The 24,996-nt window shown below is 42.0% G+C and overlaps 1 protein-coding gene across 1 annotated transcript; it reads left to right on the top strand.

Annotated features, from left to right (window-relative positions):
• Positions 1-337: 337 nt before the first annotated feature.
• Positions 338-24,611, top strand: MYB (MYB proto-oncogene, transcription factor). Its single transcript, XM_019612959.2, is given in 17 exon segments — positions 338-488; positions 1,658-1,775; positions 3,293-3,364; positions 3,995-4,087; positions 4,492-4,712; positions 6,175-6,409; positions 7,181-7,261; positions 7,660-7,764; positions 9,084-9,341; positions 10,374-10,733; positions 12,252-12,394; positions 12,796-12,910; positions 12,997-13,090; positions 13,093-13,121; positions 13,801-13,911; positions 14,425-14,532; positions 23,111-24,611. Coding segments are annotated over 16 exon segments (2,223 nt in total). The 5' UTR covers positions 338-488; positions 1,658-1,694; the 3' UTR covers positions 23,228-24,611.
• Positions 24,612-24,996: the final 385 nt, after the last annotated feature.

Here is a 24,996-nt window from a genome sequence, read left to right as displayed (position 1 = left end):
ATTAGCCGGTTGCTCTAAGAGAGAGCCCGGCGCTGCTTCGGCTCCAGCCTTCAGCCCCTGCGCCGGGGAAAGTTGTGGGGGCTCCTAGTATCCCGAGGGCGCTGGGCGCCCTCCTGCCGCTGGAGGACGCGGGGAGCGCGCTGGGCTCTCCGTCAGCCAGGTCCGGCCGAGCCGCCCGCGCTGCCGAGCGTGCTCCGGGAGCGGCGCGGCGCGGGCGGGATGCGCTTCTTCCGTCTGCCAAACTCCTGGGAGCCGCAGAGCTCCCTTTGCGCACAGGCAGGCGCACGGCCGTCCGTGCGCGGCGTTTCGGCAGGGGAAGGGCAGCGCTGGTGGCAGATGAGCGCCCGAGCTCTGCCCGCCCCGCCGTGACCCGGGCGCTGAGTGGCCGCCGCGGCAGCTGGACACACACATGGGAGCAGGCGACGAGGAGCGTCCTGTGTGGAGCGGGGCAGAAAGCAAGGCGCGATTAACCCCGCGTGCATTAAAGGGTGTGTGCTCAACAGCCCGCGTTTGAGGTGTCTGCGTCTTTGCTACAGCTTAATTTAAAACGTGGTCTCTCGAAAACAGGAAAACAGGATAAACAATGCTTGGGAATTAGGGTGCAGTGGATTGCCTTATTACAAAATGACTTTATTTGACTGCCTTAGTCATCCTGTAACATCCCATAGCTCCGTGCTATCAGATAGAGCGCAGTTGTTCGTCTCATAACATAATGCTGTTTCTGTTTGAGCGCTGTGGGTTTCATCTCTGCCAGAGTGTCAAAAGTGCTGTTCCTATCACAGAAGTTGGAAATAAAGTGTTTCCCAGCAGAAAGGCAGTCCTGGTTGCAAAGCCATCCTGGTTCACTGGGCGAAAAGTGCAGTTTGTGAGAGCGGTGAGAGCCCTTTTCACCCCTGATAGCCTCTGGGGAAATCCCTTAGTCATGAAGGAGGTGAGCGGCAGTGTGTCAAAAACAATATGAGGTATTTAGAAATGGAGTAGAGGTAATAAAGCCTTGAGTTAGCAAAATGGGCAGAGCAAAGTGGCTCGATCCTTCATTGGTTGGTTGCAGGATACTCTGTATGGTTGTCCACATTTACGCTACCACTCACTGGCTTCACTTCATCGCAGAAACTTCTGCCTTCACACATAGGACCCGTAAACATGGGCTCAAATAAGGTCCTTATGGGTGAGCCTTTTGTATTAATATATCTCGTTTGGGAGCCATGGAGCTATCTGTCCTATCGGCCATACCAAACCATTAAGATTGTTCAGAACGTGTGGCATGAGTTAAAGATCGTGAGTGTGCACTTGTGTAATGGACACAGCCTCCACTTCTCTTTATTGTCCCAAACATTGTGTTCTAATTCAAAACCCCCATTGGCTGAAAGTTTGCCAAATGTGTAATTCACCACCGATCTAACAGTGTGAGCAGGTCCAAACATGCATGGCAGCGAGGAAGCTGCCAGCCCTTTGCTTGTATCTGTGGATACCAAAAACAGCAGAACCAGTTCGAAATACAAGAACAACAGAATGCAGAACAAAATCTTGTTGTGCAAGTTTTAAAACTTTTATCTGTGTAACCTTTGTAAAGATTGTGTGTTTTCTGTGTGCTGTGTAATTAAGTAGCTCCAATCCTCACGTTCCACTCTGTGTCTTGCTGTGTTTCCTGCTGCAGCATATACAGCAGCGATGACGATGAAGAAGATGTTGAGATGTACGACCACGATTACGACGGCCTGCTTCCTAAGGCTGGGAAACGTCACCTAGGGAAAACCAGGTGGACCCGTGAAGAGGTAATTGCCAGTTTGGTCATCTCCTGCATGGGGGAATTCAGAGGGAAAGTGTAGCAGTGACAGCGCTGAGAATAAAGATGGTTTTGACCCATTAATTACATGCAGTGTTTCACTTCGCTTTGAGGATTGTTGGTTTCTTTTAAATCAAATCTATAAACACCACTTTCTTAGTGTCCACCACGATCTGCCTTCCAGGTGTTTGAGCTTCTGTAATCCCTGTTGGAGAAGTAGACTGAGAGTCACCTGTGGCAGTGCCGGGTGCTTCCCGCTGCCTCTTTGTGTTTGAGAGTGGTTGCTATGCGCGAGCTGACGTGTGCTCCGTGTCCCACAGCAGCAAACAACTGTGGCAGAAACTGCTGCAGTCCTTTTGTGCCATTTGAAATTTGCACTTTAACTGCAGCATTGTGATCCCGAGTGGAAATAAATTAAAAGCTGGAAGAAAGAAAGCCAGTCGTACCAAAATTGAGCATTTGAGATGTGTTTTGCCTCTGAAGGTCAGAATAATGCCTTAGTCACGGTACCCTTGTGCTGACTTTCCAGATGAATTCTGATATCAAACTCCTTTGCCAGGTGGATGTCCCATGGCCATTGAACTAGTTTGTGCTCATTATGAAATGCATTAATACAGTTATTGAGTTATGTTTTGACTTTCTCCTCTCTGACAACGTATATTGATATATAAACAGAAGCAGGTCACCTTTTGCAAGCACTTATTTTTTTAAGCCACATCTTGCTTTTATGGCAGTGGCTGTGGTGGTGATGGCTGTGTGGCCCAGTGGCCTCTTCCATGTCACAAGGACCAGGAGTGCCCAGGGAGGTACCAGTGAGGGTCTTTGCCCCCCTCTTATCTCCTGGGGCAGTACTTGTGAGTTCCCCTATCTTGATCTTTTCCAATGCATGATACTGCTTCTTTTTTGTCTCGAGGGTCTATATTTCTGGTCTTATCATTAAAAATACTGGGCTAAGTTCCTTGCTTTTGCAAGCATGCAAAACTCCCTCACAGCCATCAGGAGCATTCATTTTATTGTGCTTTCATTGTACACGACTGGCAATGAGCAAATTACTGGAACTCCCATTTCTTGCAAGACATTCAAAGCTTAAGGCTGTGATTTCCAGAGGTCCCCAGACAGCTGGGTGCCTCAGTGTCATTGTTTGCTGTGATGCCTGGCATCAAAAACGTCCAAGCGCTCCTGTAAATCCAGTAACAGAGTAACAGTTACACTGCTGGGAGCAGTAAAATGGGAGTCAGAGAGCATGGAAAAAGTCAGCCTTTTTCCTACAGCACTGTAAAGAGTCTACCAAAACCCGTGGGAGAAGAAAAACCTCTGGATCTGGGCAATTAAAAACACAAGGAGACCACAGACCACCTCCTCTTACTCTCAAGACACAAGCCATCAAAAGTAATAGATACATACAGAGTTAGAAGTGGGCAACTTAATTTTGAGTGCCATTCATTTGCATCATAAGAGATCGTGATATTAATTGTTTTATTTATTTATTTGTTTTTAATGATTCAGGATGAGAAACTGAAGAAACTTGTGGAGCAGAATGGCACAGAAGACTGGAAAGTCATTGCCAATTTCCTTCCTGTAGGTGGACATTAGTTTCTGTTTCCAATTCTAGTGACAACTCTTTATCAGAGGTTTCCAAGTAAGGGAAAGGGGAGTGGTTTTTGTAGTTACTTTTTTGCGGGAGATAAAACCTCCACATCTGGAGACCTCAGAAATTTGGTTAGAACTCTGTGAAACCCTTGCCTTAATTTTCCTTTCACTTCTCAGAGAGGGTTAGGGAACATCAAACAGACTAAAATGGGGGGCAGGGAGTGTTGCATGATCAAAGGTCAATGTAAAGCTGAAACAAAATGTCTTAGCGCAGAGAAAAAAAGTAACTTTGGTGAACTCTGGGTATGTGGTTTAAAAGAGAATTGTTTTGTGAACACTACAGCTGTAGCAGAAGCACAACAGCTATTGTGCCAGAGGATGAAGATTGAGGTTGTGTAGTCTGAGCTATACAGTCATAACTGCAGAAACTATAGAAATAGTTCCAGTGACCAAATGATAGTTGGGCACGTTCTTCTCCAACCTATGGTATGATTCCCTTTTCTCTTAGTAGTCGTAGTTGGCAGTGAAATATGCTGGAGGCACATAGATAAGAGAGATATCACTCTACATTCATCTTTTGCAAAGAATAATCTACTTGTGTGTTTTATATTTCATTAGAATCGGACAGATGTTCAGTGCCAGCACCGGTGGCAGAAAGTATTAAACCCAGAACTTATCAAAGGTCCATGGACTAAAGAGGAGGATCAGAGGGTAATCAGTTTTCCCTTCCATTTAATTAATACCTTAATAACAGATTTCATGTACTAGGTCAAAATTTCCAGAGAGCTGAGTGGTTTTAACTGTAACATGGCCTGAGGCAGGACTGATACTGCCTTATCAATGCTTAAGTATTTCTAAGTTTTCTATGCAAACTATTTAATTTTACTTTATAGCACCGTAATGTAGAAATGCAATCTAGAAATGCCATAATGTTATGAGATTTTTTTTCTTTTGGGTAAAAGTGTAAATGGGAAACAGGGAACAGGGATTTTGTGTTAGTTTTTCTATAGCAATTTTGAAAAATGTCATTGAAAATTCTTCTCCGTTGCAGTAAAACTTTCACTGATTCATTATGCATCATTAAATACAGGCAGTTTTTATGTCCTTCTTTGAAGGTAATAGAACTCGTGCAGAAATACGGTCCAAAGCGCTGGTCGGTCATTGCTAAGCATTTGAAGGGAAGAATTGGAAAACAGTGCAGGGAGAGGTGGCACAACCATCTGAATCCAGAAGTGAAGAAAACCTCCTGGACAGAAGAGGAAGATAGAATTATTTACCAGGCACACAAGAGACTGGGAAACAGATGGGCAGAAATTGCAAAGTTGCTGCCTGGACGGTAATAACATATGCCTTCAGCTCTTAAATAGGAAAAAAGGGAAAAGCTGTAGGTTCAAGCAGGCTTTTTCAGCCTTTGCATTATAAATAGAAAATTTTGGAATCAAAACCTGGCAAGCCAATGATATGAATGTGCTTTTGTCTCAGTGGGAAACTGCACTGTTTGGTCAGTACATGGAACAGCATGACATTTTTACATGCTTTTAATGTTTGCCATAGACAAAAAAAGCAGTAAGTAGAGCAAGACTGTACAAGTTTCCTGAATGTATGTTCAATAATTGACAAAATTGAAATTAATTTAACAGTCAGACTTGCAAGTGGAACTTAGTTTACATTCAGTCAAGAGTGCACCTGCAAAGTGAAATCCAGTATGTTGGCTCAGAATGATTTACGAGAAGGCTGCTTCAGCGTTTGTCATTGCACATGAATCATCCAGAAAGTTTTTACCTATAATCCACATATAAATCCTCATATAAAATTGGAGAAGCTGACTTCCTTGGGCTGCAGTCCTGGAAATACTTATCTCATTGAAAGCACATGCACAAGTTACATATACTTTTAGGTATTCAGAGTCTTACTCACTGTACAGTAGAAGTGACTCAACATAAAGTGTGTTGAGCAACTACTTTAAGCAAAGGAGTATTTTCTGTTCCTATTTTTATTCCTGTTTCTTGCTGAAGCATCTTCAATGCCTGAGATTGTGATATCATTTCAAGTGGGCATTCCATAAGTTGCTTCCACCTTCCAGAAGAAGGCAAGAAAGCAGTTACCACTTGGAAACTTTCTCTGTAGCCCCCACACATCACTGATATTAATTTCAACAATATTATGTGATGGCGATTTTTTTCAAGCAGGGGAACTATTGCTGACTGTACACAATCTCACAGACTTGATAAGTTTACTTTTTCTGACCCATGATTCTGAGAGTTTGAACCTCAGTTTTTCTGAGGCAAAAAGCCATCACAACAGTGTTGTTTACCAGGTTTGTGTGCAGAGTACTCTCATTGCCTAGCTGGTCAGCTGGAAAGTTGCTTGGAAGCTGGTCTTTTGACAGCTGTGCTCCATAGCCTTTCTTTCCAGTGGTGAGTCACAATAGAACAGTAAGACTTGCAAAGGTGGTGCTGGTAGTCTTCAGGGGAACCTCAGAGAAGTGTTGGGCTCAGTGTCACCTCACTTTACAGTAACGGGGTGAAGCTGATGGTGTTCATTGCTTGCAGTTTGAGTACTTCAGGTTTATATGCTTTATATGCTTCAGACAGCATATAAACAACAGTAGTTCAGTTGTCTTTTTCCCTCGCTTTTACAGTGAGCATCTTTCCTGAGAGGTCGAGAGTAGCATTTGTAAAGGCCAGGGCCAGGGTGAAGTCAGAGCACTGCTCAGGGTTCAAGCAAACGCTAACAGCATCCTCCTGCCTGTTAGCCTCGCTTATAACACCCCTCATGTGTACACATTTCTGTTGCAGGACTGATAATGCTATCAAGAACCACTGGAATTCCACCATGCGCCGGAAGGTCGAGCAGGAGGGCTACCTGCAGGAGTCCTCCAAAGCCAGCCTGCCCTCGGCAGCCACCGGCTTCCAGAAGAGCAATCACCTGATGGCCTTTGCCCACAACCCACCTGCAGGCCCACTCCCCGGGGCTGGCCAGGCCCCGCTGGGCAGTGACTACCCTTACTACCACATTTCTGAGCCACAAAACGTAAGCTCCTGAAAGCGCTTTTCAGTTTTGTTTCCTTCTGTGTGATAGGTGGGTGCAATTCAGCTGACGTCCAGTAAAATGAAGTTTTTTTTCCCATTCGTGGAGAACTTGTGTTTGGGGTCAGGTGAGGATGGTTTGGACTTAAGCAGTGATGGCTGCTTCAAATCGACTGCTGACATACAGGTGGAGTCAGGTTAAGCATATTTAGCACCTTGTAACCACTGGAAATGTTTTGAGTGCTATTTCTTATAGTGGTAAATGCAGATGTGTTGAAAATGAGTTGAATCTGATTAACTCTGTGTTCTGTCTCAAAATCTTCCGGACTCATTTTGGCCATACACTGTGTACGGATTCCATGTCAGAACCAAGTAAACAGTAGTGTTTTAATCTGATTCCATGTCTATTAACAGTTAATAATGAAATTAATAATTAAACAGGCCTTTGCTTTAAATGCTTACAACGTAGTTTTAGATGATTAAAAAAATTGCATCTTTTGTTTTTTTTGAGATAGAAATATCTCACAAATGCATCTACAAATTATTCATTTTTCTCATCAAGAGGGGTACATGCTCCATTTATAAGTGTTCTTTCTTCCTCTGTAGTACTCACTGTCATGTTCTAAAAGCGTTCGTTTTGCTTGTAAATGTTTGGGGATTTTTCTTGATAATATTAAACATGTAAAAGCAAATGTGTTTTTAAAGCAGATTCACAACATAGGCAGGTGATATGCTAGAAGTAATAACTTTTAGTCTCTTTTGCTTTTTGGCCTAGGTCCCTGGTCAGATCCCATATCCAGTAGCACTGCATGTAAATATTGTCAATGTTCCTCAGCCAGCTGCTGCAGCTATTCAGGTAGATAATTTGAACATCATTTCAAGAGACAATTTGTTAAACCTTTGCTAAGTCAAAATGCAGACGTCTTACCTTAAGGAAACATTTTAATGTAATATATGTGAAGAGAGAAAATGGGGAAGGTGGGGGAGTTCTGACCTGGCTAATAATTGCTTTTTCTGAAGTGAATTTAACACACAGTAGTTGTCTTCTGGCGTGATAGATTTTGCTTTCTCCATTTCGAATGTCTGAACTGAAATTCAGCAGGGACTTTGATAGTGGAAAACACAATTGACATTTGTTTCATCTTTTGAGTCTAATTTGGCTATTATAACCACAGAACGGCAAGCCACAAGCATTTTAGTTGCTACATCCTATCGGACCTTTATCTTTTCTTTTCCCTTAACTCTTAATTTCAGAGACACTATAATGATGAAGACCCTGAGAAAGAAAAACGAATAAAGGAATTAGAGTTGCTACTAATGTCGACTGAGAATGAACTGAAAGGGCAGCAGGCATTACCAGTAAGATTGTCACTGTGTGCTTGGATGGAGGGATAGCAGCATTACCCCAGTGCTTGTCTTTTTAACTTTTTACTCCCCCTTTGCCTTTGATACTAATCAAGGCTCTATATTTCTGTTTTAAAAGGATGAAACATAGCACATGCATACTCTGTATCTGCTTTGTAAATTCTGTGATTAAAAAATTCAATTTGCAGGTATTTTACTTTGCAAAGTGGGAGCAGGGCTGGGCTCTGTAATATTACATAATGTTGGAAACGTTATGATTGTATTCAAATGAAAAATCCCACAGATCTTAAACTAATGGGATCTGCGTTTTTGAAAGTGTGCAATGGTTCATGTAATGAAAATGTAGTGCCTATACGTTAGATTTTTCTTCTCTGTTGTATTCTTTTCTTCAGCTGTGTTTTATACACTTTGTAAGCTTCAGACTTGGTGCATGTTTGACAGTTTGTTTTACTTCTCCAAATAATGGTAGATCCTTCATAACTGCATGTGTGGAACAAATGCTGGCTATTACTGAATTCTTACACTTTGTTGTATGTGCCATTGAATGTTAATATGTGAAAACCCTCACTTAGTTACTTAACACCATCACCAAAGCCAAGAGTCCACAAATCATTTTGGAAGATAGGTGATAGCCAGCAGATTCTTCGTTTTGTTTTGTTTTGTTTTTTGGGTAATATTTAAATTAATAGTAAAAACAATTGCATGCACGATACGTTAGTTTGGCCACTTTTTAACTTTAGTTAATGTTTTGCAATTTCTTCTGTTGCATGATCACACTGGAAAGAAACTTCTGTTAATATGTTCTTCTGCTTTCCTAACCACGTTGATTTGACAGCCTCTTCATTGCATTGGTGTAAGCTGTAGCGTTAGACAGGGATAGAAGAAGAGAAGGAGATAAGCAAACAAAAGCAACTCTAACTCTAAACTCTTTAGCATTCTACAGTGCTGAGTGCTCTCTAGGGAAACCCTGCCATTTCATGCTTCTCATAGAAAATGACTTGCAGACACTTGTTGAACTTTTGGAGTAATGCAGTACAAATTGATAAGCTACTAGTCATGACACACATTCACAATCCTGGAAGTGAATTATGAGGTAACTTTGGGATAACAAACACAATGCTGAAATTACTTAAAACAAGGTCTTGCACTGATGAAAGGAAACATCTTGACAATTGTTTCATAGGCATAAGTTTTTAGATGATGATGCAACTACTTTTATCTTTCCTCCAGTGGCATCTGATGCCTTATGCAATTTCATTGCTAAGTTCCTTCTGCCTTTCCCCCCCCCCTTCCTTTTTTGCTTCTTCCTTTAGACACAGAACCACACAGCAAACTACCCCGGCTGGCACAGCACCACAGTTGCTGACAATACCAGGACCAGTGGTGACAATGCACCTGTTTCCTGTTTGGGGGAACATCACCACTGTACTCCATCTCCGCCAGTGGATCATGGTTGCTTACCTGAGGAAAGTGCGTCCCCTGCACGGTGCATGATTGTTCACCAGAGCAACATCCTGGATAATGTTAAGAATCTCTTAGAATTTGCAGAAACACTCCAGTTAATAGACTCCGTAAGTAGAACTGTTGCCTCAGGTGCATTTGTGTGTGGTCAAGGAGTAAGGGGAGAGGAACTGGGACCATCCTAAAAGTATTGTTTTTTTTTTTCTTCTGAGTAACTTCTAATTGCTACAAGATCCGAAGCTTAGCTTCTGAAATAACAACATCCAGCTGCTTGTAAGTGAAGCCCCTGAGTGTGGAAGCGTTTGCTTTCTGTGCGTGTCTCCCTTTCCTGCTACACCTTGGTATGGGAGTGTGATTAGTGAACGACACATTATGAGTTTAAAACAACCTCTTACTGTGTTGCATCTCCCTAAACTACAAGCAGAGGCACCATGGAAGATTTTAAACAGTGAAACAATACTTTTTTAGATTGGAAGTGGTACATGCTGTAGGTTTACATGTGGCTGATCATGTATCTGCATCATTTTATAAAATTTCCTGTCGTAGCATCAATTGCAGCTTCCTAGAGCAAAAGGGGTTTGCCCTAGCATATGTGAAGAATTGGAGACACTGTTTTTAACTCCAGGGTAGCTGAGTGACACTGACATGGCCTTTTTCCACCACAGTCTCCAGGGTACTGTGTGTAACACGAGTGATGAGGTGAAATATGTTTGCTGGTGGCACTCTGCTTGAGGAGTGGAGGGGTCGGCTTCACGCAGTGCCACATCCCTTTCTGCATGTCCAGAGCAGTTGTGCTGGCACAGAGAAGACCAATCTTGGTTGGGAGTCCAAGGCACATGTTTTTTTTTTTTCCTAACGATTTTTTGTCTTTGTTCTGCACAGAAAATGCTGGCCTAGTCAGTAGCAAAGACATCATTTGACTGTTTCTTTAGGACCTCACTTGCCACCAACACTGATAGGGTGCTAGCTTGATATGCTTGACATATAGACCAAAAACACAAATAAGAGATCTGAGTATCAGTACTCAAATAAACATGGTCAAGCAGAATGGAATTGGAAAAGGCTTTGTATCCTAACACTGCATTTTCATGAGGTGGCACTATATACTGTCTTATGGCTCCGTGCCTCCCACGTTGTTTCAGGATCCTTCATCATGGGGTGATCTCAGCAGTTTTGAATTCTTTGAAGACACAGACATTCTGGCTGGCAAAGCTACTTCAGGCAGAGCCGTGCAGCTGCAGCATGGAGGGGCCAGTGCTTGTAGACCTCCAGGACGCCCCATCTCAAACCTGAGCAAAACCATGTCAAGTCAGGGCCCTCCTGGCTCACCAAAGTCCTTGTCTGCCTCGCAGGGCAGTGCAGCTCCGTGGGTCCTTCGCAAAAGGAGAGGGCATGCCAGCCCCTTAGCCAGTGGCCCCAGTAGCACCTTGGGACTGGCTGACGGCAGCAGCTCAACTTCTAAGCACTCCCCTGTCAAAAGCCTGCCCTTCTCTCCCTCGCAGGTAGATCAAGACTTCTGCACAGCTGTTACTAATTCTCAAAAGTCGCTGCAGTGTTAACAATTTAGAAACTAATCCTTTGGAACAAATGACTAATTACCGTTGCACTTGTTGATTTCACTCAATTTTTGAATCTTCTCACTATTCCTAGTCCTCACTGCTGAGTGTAGATCATCTGCAAGCTAACTGTCAATTTTCTTCTTTCAAATTCATCTGTGGAGCTTGGGTTTTTCTTTCTGATTTGGTTTGTTTTTGTAGGAGATTGTGATTGCTTGCTTTGCTCACGCTGTTAACTCCTTCAGCTACTAGAGTTAAACATTTCTGATAATTGGTAATACTTTCCATCATTGTCCACTTACAGTATGATTCATTGACCTAGAAAACCCCAAACTGCATTTAAATAGCATTCGGGTTGTGAGACAAACTGGCAACAACCAGAAAATTCTAATTGTGGGGCGGAGTGGAATAGGAATGAGGAGAAAATCTGCCTCTTACAATTGCCCAGTGTGCACTTTGAAATTCCTGTGCATTGTTGCTTTGTTTCACAGCTGCAGCACTATTTAAAAGTATTTTGTTTTGGTTTGTCTGTTTCTGTTGGTTTTTCCTTGATTTGGCATTGAAGTCAGATAAATACTTTTTCATGAAGAATATCTCTAGATGGCAGATAATGATCTCCCACCGTATCTCCAGTTACGTCTTAGGTATTTTAATCATATATCACTTGTCCAGTAAAATCCATGTATTCATACATACCATATTTTTCTAATCTGGTACAAGTGAAGTCCAGCAGGTAACCTGGTGAATCAGTGTCCGAATGAAGGATACCACAACACTCACAGATTTATAGATACTAGAAATGGAAGCCATATTTTTGGCTGCCAAGAGGAACTCGTGGAAAAGCAATTTTCTTCAAACTGTTATCTCCGCCTCCTTTTCAGTCAGCTGAAAACACTCCACACACCCATTGTAGGCAGCAAATTTCATTTTATGTTGTGAAAATGGAGCACTTTGTTTTGAGAGAGATGATAAGAAATTTATTTTCCTGTCATATCTGCCTTATTTACTGCTTCAGAAATATCTAGATTCCCCTAATAAAAATTTGTGGAATTGTAGAAACCCCATTTCCAATGGGTTTCTTCATGAAACATCCCCTACTCATTTTCTCTTGTTTCTTACCTCAAGCTCTTGATATTAATTACAATCTATTTGCAGAAAATCCACATCAGTTTAAGTGGTAGAGATGGTTTCTGTTTGGAATGGAGTGTCATCTTGTTTATGATTTCCCACAATAGAAACATCAGTCCTTACTTTCTGAATGCTCCAACCAGACAGTTTGCAGAATATTGTTTTTACACCTAGTCAGGTACTCCACACACACCTACCCATATAGTAGGGACAAGAGAGTCACTTATGGCAATGAGAAGGAAATAATTTATTTTTCTTCTGTTCAGTAAAGTCAACTGAAAAAGTCAGCATCGCAATCTAGGTGGTCCTGCTGATTTTTTCTTTTCCTGCCTACAGTTCTTAAACACATCGTCCAATCACGAAAATCTGAACCTGGACAACCCTGCACTAACCTCCACGCCGGTGTGTGGCCATAAGATGGCTGTTACCACCCCATTCCACAGGGACCAGACTTTCAAAACTCAGAAGGAAAATCATATGTAAGTTTTTTTGTCACGCTGCCTTGTCAGGTTCATGAGAGTTCATTTTCTTCAGGTTTGCACGCACCCAAAGTTCTGGGTAACTGTGTGCTTCCAGCAGAGTTATGTGCTAATGGATTCAGATTTTTCTTAGTTTGGAATAAAACTTCCACTGCATAACTGCAGAGGCTATTACCATGCACATAGACTCATCAGTTGTTTTTTTTTAAATAAAGCCATTCCACCTTATTCAAGTTAAATAGATGTTCTTCCAGAAGAACACAGAAGAGCAAAATGGATTATATGGTTGAAGGAAAATATTTGTCAAAATCTCACCACAATGATTGCTTTTATGCATGTGTTTTTGTAAGGAGTTAATATTTCCATCCAGTTCCTTTAAAGTTTTTTTCCTCTTTCTAAAGTTTCAGAACTCCTGCAATCAAGAGGTCGATATTAGAGAGCTCTCCAAGAACACCCACTCCATTCAAAAACGCACTTGCAGCTCAGGAAATCAAATATGGTCCTTTGAAGATGCTGGTAAGAAGGAAACAATGATAAAAGTTGCTTTGATATTAGTGTAGAGGGATGTTCTGGGACTCGTGTGTAACGTTTCTTCCTTTCAGCCTCAAACTCCGACTCATCTTGTAGAAGATCTGCAGGACGTTATCAAGCAGGAGTCGGAGGAATCTGCGATAGTGGCAGGGCTACATGAAAGTGGACCCCTTTGCTGAAGAAAATCAAACAAGAGGTAAATCGCAAACTTACCTGAGGCAATTTAATTCAGCCCTCTTTGCTGAGAAACTTAGACCAATACCTTTTCTATTAAAGAGCTGTGTCTGTTTTTCTTTCATGTGAGCCCCAAGATCTTACTGTCAGTTCTATATAGTGTACTAGGCATGTCTAATTCATCTCCCATTGATTTCCATAGAAGTCTTTCTGCTGTTTTCAGCAGGGGTTTGCTTAGGCTGTTCTAATGCAGTTTTCATTTGAAACTTAAAAAGAAAAAAATTAGACAGGAATTTGGATTGAATCTTTCTAATACTGGTGAAGACTATAGAAGAACCCCACGGGGACCAAGCTACATGGAGTGACTTAGAAACCTGAACATTTGGGGATGTTGCATTATATTACTTTGTCACTAAAATTCTAAAAATACATATATTCTCAGTCCTTTTTAGAGGATTAAACTCTTGAATACTGACAGAACACTGAGTGCAAGTATTCAAAGTTATATTAGGGGATTTTTTTTGAGAACCTTGAACATCATTTTCAACAAAGAGCAAGGTTGTGGTAAAAGAAAGTACTGTAAATGTGTGTTATGCGCAGCTGTGAAGAATATTTGTTCAATTTGTTAAACAACTGATAGATTGATCTCCCTCTGGTCAGTTAGATGCTGGGTTTTATCATGGTGCCTTTCCTGCTTTCAGGTGGAGTCTCCTACAGATAAAGCTGGAAATTTTTTTTGCTCAAACCACTGGGAAGGGGAAAACCTGAACACTCAGCTCTTTACACATGCATCTTCCATGGAAGATGTGCCAGTAAGTGCATATTTTCACACTGCCAAATGATTATTTTGTTTTACATCTGTAAAGTTCTTAAAGAACTTTTTTTTGTTTGTTTGTTTTGTTTGACCTTCCTCGCAAGTAGGCGTTATTCATTACTTCTGCATTGTCTATGTATTGTATATGCCTATAGAAGGTAGCTGATGTTGCAGTCACAGCCTTTGCAGTCTGCAAAGAGTGTGCTCTTGGAGAACTACTGCACCTGTGTATAGGAATGACTGGACTGCGGAGTTAAAACTGTTAAAAGAAAGAGAGGCTCTGCTTTGTTTTGTGCAAAGGAGGCCTGGCTTATGCATGGGTCTGTGCCTCACCAAGATTGTTCCGTGTTGCAGTTTCTCTTGTACTTGGGAATTAAAGGCTGAGTGCTGCATTTGTGGCAGTGCCCACCATTGCTTGCTTCACAGTCAGGCTGAGTTTGCTTTTAGTACATTCAGATTTGGGTGGTTTTCTTAAATACCTGAAAACATTTTTTTTTCTTTCCTTGTTCAGAATCTTCTTACCAGCTCAATTTTAAAGATGCCTATGTCAGAAGAGGAGGGCAGTTTCCACAAAACATTTGCTGTACCTAGGAACCGGCCACTAGCTAGCCCACTGCAGGTAACAAAACATACACTTGTATGTATGTATGTTGATAGTACGGTGTTGGCCAGAGCTTGTCAGTTGTCCTGGGTTGGAAGAACAGACTGAGCAGCCCAGCTGTGCCAGCGCAGGTTCAGCCAGCACTCCTGGCAAGTTGCAGCCCAACACTGTGTGCTGCCATGACACGGGATTGGGATCTGTCCACAAGTGCCTGCTCTGTTGATGCACCAGAGGTAGAGATATGAGTGATGGTGTGCAAGCGCTTCCTTAGCACTCCTTGGACATCCTAGAGCCCCTGAGCAGCCCCTGTATTAAAATTGGGACTGTTCTAATGTCAGCCAGGTGTCAGGCTGGATTTTGGATAGCTGTGGTTGTTCCAGGTGTTAACAACAAATATATAAACTTGCTATATTTTCAAATATATAAATTACTATTCTATTGGGCCTGACCTAAAGCCCACCAAAATCCTTAGCAGCCTTTTTGTCAATTTGTGTGGGCTTTAGATCGCGCCCTCACACATCTTTCAGAGAACAAAACACAGTGTAGATAGTGATTAATTATCCTTCCACCACAACCTTTGTTTTTGGGGCAGGTGAATAAGTGATTTTTTTATCCCTTCTCCACATGGGTGGGTTGGGAGAAAGTCATTCTCCAGAGTGAGTCATGTCAGAAAGGAAACCATAACTAACGTCCCAGTTCCTGACTTTCAGACAGTCCACATGGCTAATCCTTTCTTTTCCTGCTTCTATTCAGAATTTACATAAGGGGTTATTTACAGTAACAAAGAATGAACAAAACAGGGTTTGCATCAAGCATCTCTAGCCTGGCATTATAACATAAGCTACTAAAACTTCACACACAGCCCCATTTTTGCATTTCAAACATCTTGCTACTCAGGTTCAGAGGCGGTCATCTGGGCACTGAACTTGAACCATCTCATGGTGGAACAGCCCATGGCTTCCACTTTGGGGACACATTTGAGGGCACACCTGAGAGGCCATTCTCTGTGCTCCTTAGTGAGCTTAGGGCAAAATGTTGAGGTAGCTAACATTTTGGTAGAGATGTGGGTTGTCTTGTTACATGGTGGTTGCCTGTGCTCTGCCTGTAATAAAAATGCAGCATTTAAGATGCATGTAAAGTGGGAACTTTTGACCTTGGGCATAACAATGTTATGTTTCCTGCTATCTAAAAATAATTTCTAAGCAAGCCGCTGTAAATGAAAGAACTTGTTTAACCTTCTCTCCTAACTTATGCTGATTTTGGTCAGGAAGTTTACACAAGTCAGGTTGTAGGCTGTTCTGGATCCCATTCTTTACTCCTTGGTCAGGAAAAGTCCTTAGTTTTGCATGTTAGAAGTCAGATATTCTTATTGTTTGGATAAAGAGGACTTTTCCTTGAGTAGAAACTGAGTTAAGAAGAACCTTCCATCTCATTTCAGTGCTTAAGAAGTGTTGAACCAAAAGGCAAAGCAGTTGTAAAAAGCCCCAAAATGAATACTTAGATTCAGCTTCTTGGTGTATCAATATGTAACCCTCTTTGCTGATGAGGAAACATTGAGCATTTCAGCTGAAATGCAAACAACAGTGAGGCTAGAGGTAGCTGTGCTTGTGGCATAGACAGTTTTTTCAGAATAAAACACAGGCATTTTATAACAGTGCTGTATCATTTGTCCCTCACTGTGCTGTCTGTGCTGGACTTAGTGCCATTGGTCAGGAGGGAGCATCTGCTTCCTCTCCTTAAGACTCACTTGGTCTCACATCATAGGGGTATTTGGTGCTGTACATTGCTGAAAGGAGCCACAGTCTGGGTCTGATGCATAGCAGAAGGGATATACTGCTGCTGTGCCCCTAATGCTTTTCCCCATTCACCTATAAAAAGGACACGGCCTGTCTAAAAGGTGCAAAGCAGTTGAAAATGCTGGCATTTGTGCTTCATTTTTGACTTGTAGCATTTTGCATGTGATCAGATGTTAGCACGTTATCATTCTACACGTTCATAATTTGTTGTGTTGCCCACATACAGATAGGCATTCACACACACGGACACGTACAAATATTGGATTAAATCCATTGATTCCATGCAGGTAGAAATAAAACACTAGAGAACTCTTTGGAGTGAAATATAATTGTGTCTGTGTATGTTTACATTGCTGTTGTTAATACTTTGGGTCTGATCCAACCTTTCTGACTTAAGCAAATTTCATTGACTCCAGTCCAAGTAAGAATTACAGCACTCTTTCCACCTTGGGCTGTGCATGGAGAAGGAAAAGAGAGAGAAAGAGTAGAGAGAATGAGCTACGCTTTTTTTTTTTCCCCCCACTGTTATGCTTTTAATACAATTTGTTCCTAAAATTCTTTTTTTTTTTTAATTAAACTTTTGTAAGAGGGAAGTAGTATGTTTATAAGTCTGCAGTATTTTTCATTGCTTTAGTAACTTGCACTGCATGTACTTAAAGAAAAAGGCACGTGTCTGGCCACAAACTCACCAAAGAGTCTGGTTAGTTACAAACGTTCCATGCAAACTCTTCAGGATGTAGAGCTGGTCATGCAGAACTTGGTAAATAGTTGCTGATGAATACATCATGATTCATCATCAACATGGGAGGAACAGTATGTCACAGCATTTGGCATGCAAAGACAGGTAGCTGGATAGAACCACTCTGGGAATAGGGTGCTGTAAGTTTTGCACTAGTACAAGAGAGAAAAACAGTAGAGAAACTTGGACTTCAGTCTTGCTTGTTCCCCTCTTCATAAAATGTTGGGTGTAATAGCATCTGTACGTAGGGTTTTTCTGGTAAGGTATGAAGATTTAGCCAGCACTTTGGTCCTGCATGGCAAATCTCATGGTTGTGTATGGGATGTTCTTTTACTGTCAGGAACAGATGTCTCTCCATCCCATTGTGTTGCCTTAGGGTGGAACTGGCCTTAGAGTGCATTGCATGAATCCCAAGTACTTTTGCTTTATATTTATTGGAGTTAGCTACAACCAGTATCCTACATTTTTGTCACTCAAACTATACTCAGTCTCACTGCAGAGAGATCTTGCCTTCATCGGGAACTTCTTCAAGGGTTAAGATTTTGGGATAATGTCTGAAGACTTTATTGAGGCAGACTGAAGATCTGTACTGAGTTTCGCTTGAATTGCACCAAATAAGAGGTTACATAAAAATGATGTTCCTGGCTGTTCCTGTCTAAAAGTTGCATTTTATTTCACATTATGTTCTATAGCCAGTGACACAAGTAGCAGTGCACAATACAAACTATCCTAACATAGACATTTTAACAGTTAGAAAAGTAGGCTAAATCATAGGCCATCCACCTAACCCTGCGGGCTATCAAAAGACACCATGAAATGGAACCTTTTAAGAAAATAGCACTGCTTTGATATCTTCTTCCCCCACTAACAAAGGAAACAACGCAGGGTAAAAGACCTGCAAGCTAAAGAGAATGTTCTTAAACCCATAGCTCCTGTCACTTTCCATTTTTTAACCACAGACTGACACGTTTCAGCTCGAATTTCCTGACTTTCAGCGGTTTATGTAACTCTTTTCTTTAAAGAGTAAGTCTAAAGGATTTTAAAACAGTTACTTGGTTAACCTTTTCGTGATCGTGAGCTGTCATTAACCTTATTTTTCTCAGTTAAAAAAGAAATGTGGAATTTCATTTGCAGCTTGTTGTAAGACAGTGCTTACTTGCAAGGCAGCACACCCTCCTGCATCAGCACATTTCAATGGAGCCTTTCTTTTACTCTTCTCTGTGACTCTTGTGGAGCAAGAGGGTCTCATATTCTTATTCCCTTCTTTGATTAATCAAGGGGAAAGGGGGAAACATGCTGTGCTCAATTTCTGGGAGTTTTAGGATTTTCACTGGAAAGAGAAGTAGCCCTGAGCTTCTCCCCTGTGGGTGTTATCCTTTCTCTCATGTTCTGTGCTTTGCATAAGTGAGAGAAGCGAAAGGTGGTTGAGAAGTACAGGTCAGCCATTGTGTGCTTTTCTCCCAGAGCAGCAGAATTTAGGTTGTGAACAGCTCAGGAGGTGTAGCTGCTTGCTGCAGGTGATGGTCTCTGCTTTGAGAAGCTGCAGAGCTGTTGCAGAAAATGGACCATTTGACTACCAGCCATTTGCAATAATGTGTTCTGATTTGTGAATAAAATAAAATTACTTAAGGTCACGATTAGAAAGGTGCTGAATATCCTAACGTGCGTTGCAGGTTCTCAGACCGTTTCCATATCTCTCCCATTAATCTTAGACAGCTCATATATTTTGAACATGAGTTCTGTCTGATTAAGGGCTTCAGAGTTAAGCTCTTAAAAGTGCCACCAAATAGCTCTGCTAGCACTGATATCAGGCTTATAATAAAAGCTGGAGAGCTGAGCCATCCTATTCTCACAGTGTAGCAAGCTGTAATTCTGAAAATGGGCAGAAACCTCAGAATTTAGGAAAAAGATCGTCCCGTGCCTCAGAGGACCAGGAATAGTGCTTTGTCTTCTCAAATGGAGTAGAGGACTGGAGTAGTTAACTGGTCTAGGAGGGCTTCCTTTGTTTCTCATCTTCATGGAGTAGAAAACCAAATTGCCCTAGATGATATCTTACCACACTGCAAGGAATATGCTTTGTTTCGAGCTTTGGCATTGATCGTTTCACTGCAAAGGAAAGAATTCTACATTTCTGTTCTAAGTCACCTTTTCTGTGGCATGTACTGCAGATCATCTAGCCAGAAGGCCAGCTTTTTGCGATAGGGAAAAGCTGAGATACCTTCTGGTAGTCTGAGCTTTCTAAATGTTGAAAACATTTTGGCTATTTTAGTTAAAGTCCAAAGAGCAAATTTCCATGGGGTTTTCTTTCCTTACGGTTCTGTTTTCTCTAGACGATCCAAGTTTTTAAAGTGCTTTAACTGGATATCCCAGTTAAACAGTCTGTGTACTGCTGCTCACATCTGCCCAAGGGCAGCTGAAGGTACCTTGCAAGATAAGTAAGGTAGTCTCCTGCAAGGAGAAGGATGTGCTGAGGATTACTGAGGTTAAAAAAAAATGAAGCAGTTAGAATGACACAGCCAGAATTGACTGGAGGTCTGTGATTTTATGCTATGGGAACTCATAGTAGCAGAGCTGCTTCTTCATGAGTCTCAGCTGTAACTTAAGAAGTTGCTGTGCATGGAAGAGCAAAATGCAGCTGTGGAAATACTGGTGGAGAAGGCTTAAATTCTTTTAATTAACAGCAAAATTAAGAGTAGTGTCCTGCTCTTTGAGCCAGTGAAAGACATATATGGAATGAATCATACCGCAGAAGTCTCGTTCTTTCCCCACTGGCTAAGCGTTTTGGTGCCAAAAGGAACACCCCACTCTTAGGTGGATGAATTGAAATGGAATGAATCCACTGAATCAATGAAAGCACGCCTATCAGTGTCAATGGGTTTTGGGTCAAGCCGTTTGGCTTCTAATTACAAAACTTTTGCGTTTCATCCATTGATTTGCAGAGCAATAGGGGAGACACAGTGAGCGTTTTCCACAAGGAACATTTTGATTTTGTTTCTGTGCTGTTTTCCTACGTACCCCAAGCTGTTTGTCCGAGTCTCGTCTCTTTTCATAAGTCCTGGAAATGCTGCTGTCTGCAGGGCAGTGATGCTTTCCAGTAGCAGAGCCTTGTCAATACTCACCGAGATTCTGGCATGGAAGGAAGAGCCGTGCTTCTCAGCCTCCAGTTTTGCTTTCCCTTTTTGCTAAGCGATCCATTAGCTGCGGGTGTTCAGCCCAGGCAACATGCTGTGCATCGGTCATGGGACCCAGCGCTCACTGCCAAGAGCGGCAGTCGAATCTCTCGCCTTCAGATGACTTTCACACGTGCCTCCAGTGCCGCGCGGCAGGGCTGGCAAGGCAAGGCATTGTGCTTTGTTATGTGCTCACTGCTCGGAGCCAAGGCTTCAGACGGGAAAAGTTTATTAAAAATACCTACTGTAAATGTTACCCAAATTCCCCAGGGTAAAATTGAAATACGCCGCTGTGGTGAATACGCTACTTTGGGTCAAATTCTTCTGCATTCACCAAGCTCCCACTGTCTTCAATGAGAGCTCGATGTAAGCTGTAAATTTACACTGTAAATTGTCCCAAAAGAGAAGAAAAAAAAAAAAAAAGTGTAATGGATTTCTGGGAAAATGCTACCAGGGTCTAAAGTCAGTAGTGTGGACTGTCGTGTGCTGTCTTTCCAGGAGAGCTTGAGTAAGCAGTTTGGGGCAGAGGTGTGCTGGGGACCCTGCTCCCCAGGGTGTGGGGACAGCTGGCTCTGAGGGGAAGGCAGGGGGCTGCAGCCCGTGTGGCGTCTGCTATGCCTCTGGCATAGCAGAGTGAGGAGCAGGCTTCAGGTGGAAGGAGTGACGTGCAGCAGCCTGCTGAGATGTGGGAGATATGGGATGCGGATTTTGTTTTTTTCTTTCCTAAGCACACGGTTGTTAATACAAAGAGCTCAGTGTAGGCGCTAACAATGAAATGTAATTAATGAAATCGGGACACTACTTGCCTGAAGTCACTTCCATTTTTTAAAAACTGGCATATAGTGATGGATGGGCTTTCCCTTACATATTTACAGTTACCTAGGGTTCTGCTGCTCTAACTTCTCTTAACCAGTTACTTTGAAGCTTTGAAAGGTCACAGGGAAATACTGAATGGACACATATTTCTCTGCCTCAAAATGATGGATATTTTGTAGTTACCAATTGCTTTTGAGATGGACAGACCGTACCTGACTTCTAAGCAAAACCGATGGCATTGCACCAACAATTACTTTGGCCCCTCATGCAAATGCCTCTAAAATAGCAGGGGAAAGCATTTGCAGGTGCCCAAGTCCCACTGAGGATCAGTAGGAGGCTGCAGGTTGCCAGCTGATGTAGGCACCTTTGAAAAAGTTACCCTGGGAGTTGTTTAACCAAAGCATAAAAGAATCTGTGGCGTGTCATATGCAAAAAGTGTGTCACACCTGCTTTTGGCTGCAGTGTGCGCCCAAGGCTCACAGCACAAGCTGCCCAGACTGAACCACTCTTGTAAGAGGTAATTGTGTGTTTGTTCATTTCACAGATGCGGGTTTCCCACAAAAACCTGTAGAAACTAATGATTCGAGGCTAGACCTTGTTCTCCTTTACACAGGGAACTCCTACTGAAACTGAGCAGGAGTTCAGCCTGCAGAAAGGCATCAGTAGCAGAGACAACATTTGGAATTTGTCTACAGATGAGAGCTATGTCTGGGGAACCCCAGAGGACTAACCTGCCTTTGCCCATCATGGTCACACAGCTTATTCACTGCTTTTATCCATTTTAGTCTGCAAGCCTTCCAGAGCAGAGAACCTCTGTCCTTGTGTAGCAGCACCCTGATTAGGGCCTGTAATGAAATTAATCTGCATTTCCTATGCTGCCTTCTGAGTGTACATGTGCCTTGGATAATACTGTTTACAATCCAAAGAGCATTCTTCAAGAGGATAGTTTAAGGATCCTCTTGCACAGTTAGCAACTAAAAGGAGCAGCATAAAGAACCATGGGCATCCAGGGGTGCTTCTGCTCTTAGCAGCCAGTTTGCAGTTCAGTATGTACACTTTGCTTGGTGCTCTAAGTGCTGAGAAGGTTTTGGCCATCTCTTTGAGTGATGTAGATCTTGAGCTGCAAAGATTAACCTTGTTGAAAGGAGAGGAAAGCAGGGAAAGATTTCTCCTAATTTGTGTTTCTTAGTGGATCTTGGGCTTAGACCTTCTTAATCTTGAGGGGTCCCATGAGCCCCTTGTTGGCAGGCAGCTTCCATGAGAGCAGTTGTGCACATTTTTGGAATTCTGGGTTTATGCTTAGCTGTCTGTATCTAATAATCTGGTTTTTATTTAGGGTTTAGTGAATATCTCAATGTGAAGGAAACAAATAAACTGAGTAATTGAAAGAGTTGAAGCACAAAAACAATACACGTATATGAGTGTGTGTGTATTGCTGGTAAGTTCCAGGAGCTTTGAAATTTCATTACTGTTTATAGCTCAAGGCAATGAGAAACATCTTGTATGTGTAGGGAGTAAATAAACACACTGTGCACAGCCTTCTGTGCAGATATGTTTATCTCAGTTTAACATTATACTAAATGGTGTCTCTAACCTCCATAAATACCACAAGAAGCAAAATGGCTTTCTTGATAATTAAAATGCTGCTTCTGCCAAGGGTCCCCCCACGTCTCCTCTCTTGCTAGAGGAGCTCTGCTCACAGACATATGCTAATTGCTGCACGCAGGTGAAAGCAGCTTCAGGCACAGAGCTGTTTGCTTGCTGTCCTCGGGTCATCAGAGTCCTTAATGTGGACTTAGAGAGAATAAACTGTGAGTGGGAACTTGAGAGCCATTGAATCCTGGCTCTGCTGGTGTGCTGTTGTGTGGCTGGTCTGGCTGCCCACCCCTGCAGTCGCAAGCTGAGAAGCAGGGATGGAGTTTTTTTCCTGTTGTTCTGAGGTGTCCCTTTCTTTGGAGTTGGCACAGCAGCCCACTGAAGGCTTGCTCGATACCTACTGCCAGGTTTGCAGCTGGAGACCCACAAAAAAACACCTTGACGTCCACCCCAAATCTTTCTGCTTCTTTCCAACATAGCATTTGAACAACGCTTGGGAGTCGGCGTCTTGCGGGAAAACCGAGGACCAGATGGCCCTGACCGACCAGGCACGCAAATACATGGCCGCATTCCCAACCCGGACTCTGGTGATGTGAAAGGGCCGACGGACTTCTCCGGAGAAGCATTATGGTTGGCAAACACTCCTCGTTCGCTGGGAAGTCCCTGCTCCTCTGCACGAGGACTTTTCGTGAATGGGAGAAGAGCCTATCTTTGTTGTGGTACAACAGTTGGGAGAGCACGAAGTGCATTTAGTCACTGAGCATATATTTTCTTGTTGGATTTCACCCAACTTAAGAGAATTTTTTTTTTTTTTTTTTTTTTTGAGTGAATGAACGATACTTGCCTAAATTATTAGGTACAAAGTTTTAATCAGTAATTAATGATCTTAAGTGCAGACTTACAATACAGGCAATTTTTTTTGTACTTTCTGAGATCAAGCAGATGTGATACACCAGTATTGTTATTTCAGTGATGTGCTATCCAGGGGTGGGGGTTTGTTTGTTTCTTTTTTAATTTTTTATAATAACAGAGCAGGTACTCAAACAGATGTATTTTAAATCACTGAACAAAATGCATTGGTGTAAAATACTGAAGTAAAAAAGCATTACTACACACGCTAGTCTGTGCAAAGGGGGAAAACTGATCCAGTTCGTGAATGCTCAGACATCCATTCCTCTTGAAATACTCTTTCAATCTGTTTATGGTTCTAGACCATTATACGTTGTGTGTTTCTGTTGGGGGGGTTAATTAGCTTGCTTTAAAAAAATATTACTGTATGAAACATAGATTTATAAGAAAAATATATTTTTATTCAGTAATTTAATTTTGTAAATGCCAAATGAATACTGTGTTTTGCTGCTAAAGACCTTAGCGTGTAGACATGCTGCTAGTGTAAAAGGAGCAGTAGAGCTTTATATGGGAAGAAAACAAATGTTGATGTTAGCTAATTGACTATGCACTAGCATTTCAGACTTCTTTATTTTAATTTTTTTTTACATCATTTATATTCCCCCCCCCTCCCTTTTTTTTTTTTTAAATTAAGCAATATTTTTGAACACTGTTCCTGGGAGATTATTATTATTTTTTTTTAATTGTCTGAATGTGTGGTTTTGTTTCACATTGGTTCGTAACAGCATGTATTGCACCTTCATATGTTTGGGAGAACACTGTCTTCTTCGTGTTATCTGTTTTGTTCCATGTCTAGCTAATTGTTCCCTACCTTGGGTCTTATTTACTAAATCAGGTTCTTAGAAATACATGGTTCTTTGTACTGCCATACCAAATCTTTATCGGTATGGCAAAACACTGATTTTATTTTATTTTTTTAATTGTCCTCTTTTTTTTTTTTTATTTTTAATAACAGCCTTTGAATTTGCTGCCTTAATAGCATTTGGTGCAGCTTCACCTGCACTTAATTTTTTATATGACAATGTACTGCCTTGTAGATAAATAAAGTGTGTTCTTTTTTACTTAAACCCATATGGTCTCCTAATCTTATTTGTCTTTAATGTTTAGGTAGTGTTGTTCTAGGCAACAATCTAGCTAAGAAGGTTTTTTTTCCAGCAAACTTAGATAAGTAAGGAATAGAGTGTTGCATACACCATAAGTAGCCTCAACATCCTCAGCTGCTGAAAAGCTGAAGAAGCACAGCACAAGACATGGGACACTGTGGGCTCCAAGTGCATCTGTGGTGACATGCAGTGCAGGTCAGCCTCAGCCAGTGGGAGACTTTATGCATTTTTTGTGCAAAACTGCTCTTCTCCCATAATACTAGCTAACTTATTTCTTCATTGAAGATCATCAGCTCAGGGACCAACAGAGTTAAGAGTAAAATATTCTTGAGTCCTATACTGTAGAACAGACT

The sequence above is a fragment of the Meleagris gallopavo genome, chromosome 2 (genome assembly GCF_000146605.3).
Source record: "Meleagris gallopavo isolate NT-WF06-2002-E0010 breed Aviagen turkey brand Nicholas breeding stock chromosome 2, Turkey_5.1, whole genome shotgun sequence".
NCBI classification, from domain to species: Eukaryota; Metazoa; Chordata; class Aves; order Galliformes; family Phasianidae; genus Meleagris; species Meleagris gallopavo.
The sequence above is the reverse complement of the archived record's forward strand: the minus strand, read 5'-3'. Positions and strand labels throughout refer to the sequence as shown.